The sequence below is a fragment of the Hippoglossus stenolepis genome, chromosome 2, assembly GCF_022539355.2.
Source record: "Hippoglossus stenolepis isolate QCI-W04-F060 chromosome 2, HSTE1.2, whole genome shotgun sequence".
Classification (NCBI taxonomy): domain Eukaryota; kingdom Metazoa; phylum Chordata; class Actinopteri; order Pleuronectiformes; family Pleuronectidae; genus Hippoglossus; species Hippoglossus stenolepis.
Window position 1 is genome coordinate 19,936,842 of NC_061484.1, and position 8,099 is coordinate 19,944,940.

The 8,099-nt window shown below is 38.8% G+C and overlaps 1 protein-coding gene across 1 annotated transcript; it reads right to left on the reverse strand.

The window, feature by feature from the left end:
* Positions 1-867: 867 nt before the first annotated feature.
* On the reverse strand, positions 868-8,099 carry LOC118116182 (hydroperoxide isomerase ALOXE3). The gene is made up of 15 exons (XM_035167580.2): positions 7,974-8,099; positions 7,598-7,775; positions 7,231-7,432; positions 6,648-6,729; positions 6,310-6,432; positions 6,097-6,200; positions 5,293-5,459; positions 5,036-5,176; positions 4,622-4,825; positions 4,380-4,466; positions 4,108-4,277; positions 2,681-2,802; positions 2,473-2,573; positions 1,721-1,888; positions 868-1,620 (listed from the first exon to the last, which is right to left on the reverse strand). Exons 2-15 carry the CDS (start codon positions 7,748-7,750, stop codon positions 1,441-1,443), a joined length of 2,004 nt encoding a protein of 667 aa, XP_035023471.2. The 5' UTR covers positions 7,751-7,775; positions 7,974-8,099; the 3' UTR covers positions 868-1,440.

Sequence of the window (8,099 nt, forward strand, 5' to 3'; positions counted from 1 at the left end):
AAAACAGTAACCTACTTTCTTTGCATTGATTTGGCCCAACTAGTTTGTTTGAAATTATTAAATCTTTTTTCTAGATTTTATTGGCTAAAATGACATTTGCAGCTAACTTAACTTATAGGTCTTGGTATCAAGATGGAGTTTTCTGAAGAAATGAGCAGATTAATTAAACCATGCTAATCCTCACTGTCAGTAATAAACATATAATTATGCAAGACTGTCATTTTAAATTATGTTGGGTCAACCAGTTTGAGATTTGTTTAACATTTGAAAATTTGTATCTGATCTATTCATCTATTTTCACAACAAAAAAATCGCTGTAAAATTGTTAAATTTGCTCCTTGCAAACACAGACCTCTTTTCTGCCTAAACACAGGCTTTTGACTGTCGTAAATTGGTGCTCTGACCTCGTAGGTAAACCGTCCCGACCAGACGTTGACAATAGTTTATAGAAAAAGGCATTTTTCTCCCTGATTGTCTCATCTGCTGTTGTAGGTCATAAAGAGGCAGCAATATTTAAAGAAGAATGTTTCACAATGAGTTTAAAACTACTTGTGGGGGCTTCAAATAATTCACCAGCCCCAGAATTCTGAGAATAGATTGATGTTGATGACTAATGTCTTGTCTGGTGGCGTCTGCTTTTGGGTCCCCATCTTAGTACAGTGTACTGACGGTCGCTCAGAAATATGAGTGGAGAAATTCACAATGTAAAACTCCACATTACAACCAAAGGATCCATCTGTCAATATAAGAACAATGAAAAGACACAATGTATCAAGATGTTGTTTTATATTGTTTTTATTGAGGCCTTTGCTGTGATTAATAAATAATAAATAAGCCACATGAATTTTATATTCATATAAACCATCATGATTGTTTTTATCCCTAAAACACATTGAAAAAAAGCTTGAAAGAAAGTTGTTTCCTTTTTTCAGTAACACTTCAAAAAGGAAAGAAAACAACAGTAAATCAACTTTCATTATTTCCCATTTACATTGTTTCTCACAAAAGTGACTTGATTAATTCAGCAATGAAGCTCTTTAGATGACTGGCTCACATGCAAACCTCAACACAGACGCTGTAATACACGTTCTAGATTGTTATCAAATTTATAAGTTTTTATGTCGAGTCAGAAAACAATAAAACAGCTTCACATCTTAGATTTTATATTGTATGTTATTATTATTATTATAATATGTTAATGTTTATTTCTTTGATAAATTGCTGTATATCCCTTTTCTATATCAATTATATTTAGGATGAGGAAAAAGATTTAAAACAGTAATTTTTCACCAGAGTTTGTAGTTTGATTGAAGAGTTGTATATAAGTCACAGAGCAGCATATAGTAAGATTGAAAAATACAGAATATAGAAGTTCTTTCCCTTTTCATTAATGTGACATTGAAATAGGCCAACAGCTGAGGAGGTCGCTCATTTTAGTGTTCAAATGGCAACACTATTTTCAAAGCTGGCTGGATCCAAGTACGTGTACGGCAGATTCAGAGGTTCGTTTCTGATTTTGATGTCAACACTCAACTGGTGAAGTTTTCGCTGGAAGCGCTTTATCTGTTTGCGGGGAAAACCCTCAGTGAAATATTGCTCCGGGTACTGGCCAAGCGGGACCTGATGTTCAGTGAATAAAAAAAATAAAATGGTATGATTATATGATTAATGTAATAATGGTATGATGTATAAAATATTTCATGAAGTCTTGCATACTTACAAAGTCAGAAGACTCCTTGCTGAGCAGCCACATGGTGGACATGCCCTTAACTGTGGTGCTGATGTCAGGCAAAGTCTGCATCATAATGTTTTCTTTTGGTCCCTTTGTTGTTGGCGGAGGACGCTGCAGGGAGATGGGAGTGTTGGGCATCCAGGCACCATAGTCATACTACAATGAAGAAATGATAACTGGTTAATACTTTTTGAAGCAGTAGCACTGAGACCATATGAAAAATTAAAAGCAGTTTTCAGGAACGCTTGTGGCTTGGCTGTGGGGATGTCAGTCTCTTGATCAGTCGTTCCACTACTTAGTTCCAGACATAGATATTTCAACTACTATTGGATGAATTGCTATTGTACTTTGTAGTAACATTCATGGACCCAAGAGGATAACCACTTGTCACTTTCGTGATCCCTTGACCTTTCCTCCAGCAGCACCATGATGTCTGGTGGTTTTGAGAGAAATGTCTCCAAACAATGCTCTGCTGGATTGCCAATGAATTTGGACGAGACATTATTGTCTCGTCCAAATTCTAAATTATTCTTATTTTTACTTTTTGGCTCAATACTTTTCATTATTTGTGCTTATTACCAAATGTTATGATATAAACACTATCATTTTTTGTTTATGTCCAAGGTTGTTGTAAAGGTCAGATATCACCTATTTGACCAGAATTCATTCATCCATGTCCATCCACCTTAACCACTCAGCACCATTACAATTGATCATCCTGGTTTATTAAAAGGATTCACCTGTCCACTGTTCACAGCTGAGTGCTGGCATGAGCAGGTGAAGATCACCATGGTGACAAACTTGATCAGCTCATCCACGGTGGAAAGTTTCTGTGGAATTCCTGAGAACAGAGCATCAATTGCATTACTAAAAGATGAACTTGTCTAATGTTAAAATGACCAGATGAAGTTTGATCTATGATTGATGGTATTTTTTGGTATTTGGCACCTGTTTGTTCTTGAGAAAGGAATCCATGTTCAAAAATGTCCCGAATCCAGTCCTGCAGCTCAGAGTCCTTCACAACCACGTCGTCAGTCTTGTAGTAGTAGCTGAGTACTCCCTCCACAAACCTTGGACAAATGTGGAAAAGTACTGTAAAACACATTCCTCCTTGAAATATACATTTTTATACACACTATAGTAGTAAGAGGCTCTTTGGTGAGATAATTTGATTGCCATCCCTTTAATAGATAATGTTATCTACTGTTTTTATTTTTCGGAAGTTAGCATGATGTTTGAAACAGTAACCAGACAAAATATACTTATTAACTTTCTTGCCAATATTTAGATGAGAAAATTGATTAATTGTGGCACTACAGCAAAGTGACTTAGCTTAGCATGAAAACTGGATGCAGGGGGAAACACAATGGACAACTTATAATAATGAACATGTTGCATCTCTTTTGTTTAAGCACAAGCAGATGTGGTTTTGAGGGAATTACACAAGGGCAGAGCCCATCAGCAATAGTCTCATGTCGAATAATCCTCTGGCAGCAACAAATTATATTGTGGGGCTTTCGTTGTAGACAGCGGATATTTGGACCAAGACTCCATCTTACATTCGCCGAACACTGTTTACAGTCTGACTAGTTTCTATTATCACACGAGTCAAACGTTTCTCCATACAAAACACAGACAGTGAAACTTTTTGTTGGGGTTTTAGGTCCATACAACGTTTTGGCTAATCTACAGTGAATATAGCTAATGGGAATAATTTCAGATAATAAAAAAGCTGTTAGCCGATGCATTTCCTCCAATGTGTTCCGCCTCCTTTGCTCTCCACATGGACAGTTTACCTGTAGGCAACCCTGCTCAAATGTGCCTGGTCAAACTAGAAAAGGAAAGCAGAAGGCTTCCAGCCCTCAAATCTTGTCCCTCACTTACAGATTCTGGATGAGCATGCTGCAACTATTTCTGGGTAAAAAATGGCAGAATTGAAGCAAAGAAACTGTTGGTAAAAAAAAGGGTGGAGACATGATCACATGTTGAGCATGATCACTTACTTTGACTGCAAATCAGTGTTGCTGTTGTCTATACAGTACATTTGTTGACTCATATTTACAGTATACTGGCTAATACAGTTGCAGTGAAGTGTAGATAATGTCAGATCAGAGAAATACTTCACAGCACTTTGAATAACATCGAATATAATTTACCTTCAAATCCTATATTTGTATTTTCAGGTTACATTCCTGTGAGGATTGGTGCTCTCTGTTAGCGGGGCAATCTCATTGACACAGATGTGTTGCCTTTGTGCTGGCCAGCTAATCTGTCCTCATTACCATCACTTCATCTAGCAAATAATTACACCAGGTATTGAAAAATGATTTTCCCTGCTTGTGAGATAATGCAAAATGAAAAAATGTCTGTCATACTTGAAGATGATATCCCAAAGCTTGAGTCCATCCTCCTTGTAGTAGTAGTTTGGTATGTCCCTAACCCCACGCTCATCAACGTCGTCTGGTATACAGAGGGACTTGTAGGTCATTGAGGACAGTGATCTCTCCATGATTGTGAACATGGCCTCTCCCCCAGAGGCTGCAAACTAGGAAACAGTAAAATATGAAGGGAATATAGTGAAAAGACATGACAGAAAACAAATTGCTGTGTAATTGTAGGTCTTCACAGCTTGGTGGTCTTTTTGTACCTCTGTGAATACTCCTTTCTCAGAAATTAGAGCAAGTCGAGCCATGATGTTGATTTGCAGAGTGTAGCGAGTGTGAGGTACAAGGAGCTGGGAGAAAGAGGACACTCTGTTATTAACATCATCGTTTGTCAAAAACAGAAATCTTAATGCCTCCTTGCCATTTAGCATTGTGAAATACTGGCACTTTATCTAAAACACTAAAACACAATGGTTCTTTAACTTCGGTGGATAGATTCTGTTACCTTGTACAGTGGATGCACCATGGGCACATTGCGCAGAAGTGACACTGCGAAAACTTCAGCCAGCAGGTGAGTGCGCAGCAGGTGAACATTGAGTTGATGTTCTTGGAAATCTGCACTTCTCACAAACATCTTGGCCATCATCCAGTCATACGCAGAGTCAGTGGGAAGAAAGATTGGATTGTCATCCGCGGGGGTTTGCTTCAGCTACAGGACAAGATAGAGGGGCATGGTTAATTGAATCAATTTAATCCAACACAGACAGAAATAATTCATTCCAGCTGCTGCAGATGAAGTTTCCATTGTTTTGCTTGAAGACATTTTTAGCAAATTAGATGCTTCTCTATCCTTTGAGTGATAGCTGCCTGGATCAAACTTACAGCTTGTGTATGCGCCATGTTTGAGAGCTTAACTCACCTGAATAGCAATTGGCATCAACTTGCCCTGTCTTTTGTGGAACAGGACGAGGGGGGCCATCAAGTACTGCTTCTTCCCATTGATGGTGTTTGCAGTCACTCCATCCAAACGCTTGTAGTCACAAAGGAATATGTTGCCTCTCTGTTTGAAATTATATTGAGGTTGAAAAAATCATTGGACAATTGGGGTTAAAACATGGTTTTATCACAAAGATAAATTGGATATGAAGAAATTTGCAGTCAGTATGAGACGGTCACCTTCATTTCTTCCGTCAAGCTACCATGACCATGGAGGAAGACCATGTCATTAGTGACTGGAAAGTTTTTTGGCAGTACTTTGCAGCATCTGATCATTATGGGGTTGACACCATTTAGATACTGGTAGGCAAAGAATTCATCCTCCTGCCATAGTTCCTGGACATATTCTAGGAAAAAAACAGAACAATCTGTTACAGACTATTGTAATTCCTTATTATCAGGCTCCACCAGTAAGTCTTTACAGACTGTGCAGCTTGTCGCTGGCATGTTTTGACGTTTCTTTGACGCATATACATTTCCTTCTTTGTCATCTTTTTTTTCAAATAATAAACAAAGTAAAGATGCTAATAGAGAAATAGCCAGTTCCTCAGCCCTCAAGGACAAGGAACACTCTTTAGGATGGTAATGTACGTATTTTGGCCAGAGAAGACAGATGGTTTAAAAGAGGAGCGATAGAAGCCATCTTTGTCAACCTGGAAAAAAACATGACTCAACAGAGAAGGTGGTTTAAGACCCCAACTTTCAGCGACCTACAATGCTCTCTCCCCACACAGCTCAACACCCATCCACACCCCAACCCCTGTGACCCTAATGACTCACACAACAGCAGGGTGGGTCTACAATTTACAGGTAACTTGACCCAGATGACCCAACGACACACTAACTGGTGGGGGTTTCAACCACCAGTTGGTAGTATAATGGTGGTACAGGTAGTATAATGGTGCACTGTTAATTATCTGAATGAATACAGTTGAATATATACTATTATGCATATAGCATGAAGTATCCGATTCATTACAGTACCTGACATGTCAGTCGTCCTGTAGGTGAACACCCGATCAAGCGCATCGATGTCAGTCCATGACTCGTTGCGTTTTTCCAGTCCTTTCAGGTGCTGCTCAGCCTGCCTAGAAAATCAAAAACAAAGTATCTTTATTGCAAAGTATTTGTTCATTTGATAAACAGGCAGCTAAATGGTTCATTTATACATATCTGTTGAAAATTTGAGGACTTTACCCAATTGCTGCAGTCCAAAAAAACTCAGTATGCTTGGTGTAGGAGAACGTAACCTCAGGAGGCAGAGAAAGAGGAATTTCCCCCTTAATGCAGTGAGGTAGTCCTTTTTTCGACTCATCCCAGCTAGAGAAAACAGAGGGGAGTAACAAATTGTTAACAGTATAAATTTAGAGTGTGAAAGCATATAATACTTGACCAGTATTCAATTTTACATTTGGGCACTACATGTTGTACTGTAATGCATTTTTTTTAATTCCCAAAAAAGGTGAAGGCGGTTTGGGTGCATGTTAGCTCTGAGGTACACAATGCTAACTATTTTACAAGGTCTGATCTCTTACCAGTAGTCTTTCTTTCGACCAATGAGCTCCTGCTCCCTGGCGTACGTGGCAAGAGTGTTGGTTTCTTCAAAGGCTTTCACAGCTTAAAAGAGGAAGCACAACAAGGTTTACATTTTTTGAAACATAACAGGAGTTTGGGGCATAGTTAATGGACAAGTGTACCTGTTTCCTGTCTGCACTTATCATATAAGGGGGAGGGTCTTAATTTTGTGGAGTCAAGTTCATGTACAACCTTGAAATGTATATGATGATGTCTAACGTTTATGGAGCTGTTGTTGTCACTTATTAACATAAAAAAAAATAAGTATAACAATTTGGTAATTTTTTATTTTCTAAGCTTCTTCGAAATATAGTCAAGGGTGTATGGCTTTGCTCAATGCTATAGAGGTAACAGTAAAAATAAATACCGTAAATGTGCACCTTACTGAATCAGGACTTTTAACTGTGTAAATTGTGGCCCCTTCACGGCCCCCAATTTAGAAAAAATCTTAGATCCACCACTGGCTTGCGGGAGGGACCTTTGTTCTTCTTCTGTTTTCAGTAAATAGCACACAAGATGTAGGACAAGCTAATTTTCACAAACCTTTTCCCTCTCTGAAGCGGTGCACCTCACGGTCAGTGATCCAGCGGTGGACAGGAAAGCAGTATGTGTCTCCTTCAGGGGATCTCACCTCCACTTTAGAGGGGTACCAAGAGTCTTGGAACAATAGGAAATCCTGCTTGTCTAGCTCTATCAGGAACAATGTTCCAAGGGATTTGGGGCAGCTGACAGTGAAATGTGCAACCTGGGGTAATGACAGACACAGTTTGAAAACATTTATCCATGAGGTGGAGATGAAGTGGATTTGTCAGAATAAAGCACAATATGATGGCCTTACAACTTGCCTGAAATGTAGTAAATGTAAGAGTGTGCTATGAGTTTTAACTTAAGAGGGATACTCCAAACTTACGTCTCCTTTGAAGAGGGCCAGAGACCCTATGATGCTAAAAAGCCAGCTGCGATTGCTCTTCCCTTCTGTGCCCACCAGCTTAATGTTGACATTGTTGAAGGTGGCGGCAAAGGTGCAGTTGGTGGTGTAAACTGTTACTTCGTAATTCACCATTTTCACCCTGGAAAGTTGAAGAATCCTGGTAGGGACAGAATAACATTAATCACTCTGTCAGCAATGATAATGTTAACTGTCACTAAATCAGCCTGAGTGCATAGAATCAATTAGAATAAAAAAGGTTACTTTAATGACTCCTATTACATTTGTCTTTTCTTATTGATCTTTTGCAGTCAAATCATTGCAGACTTAAATCATTTCAAAAAATCATTTCTCTTACCTCTGCTGAAGAGATTGAGGAGTTTCGTTGATGGGACTCACCACTATCTATCTCTTTATATACATCCAGTTTAGTGGGTGTGACTTGTTAGTTCCAAATAACTGACTCTCACAAGGCAACATGCAC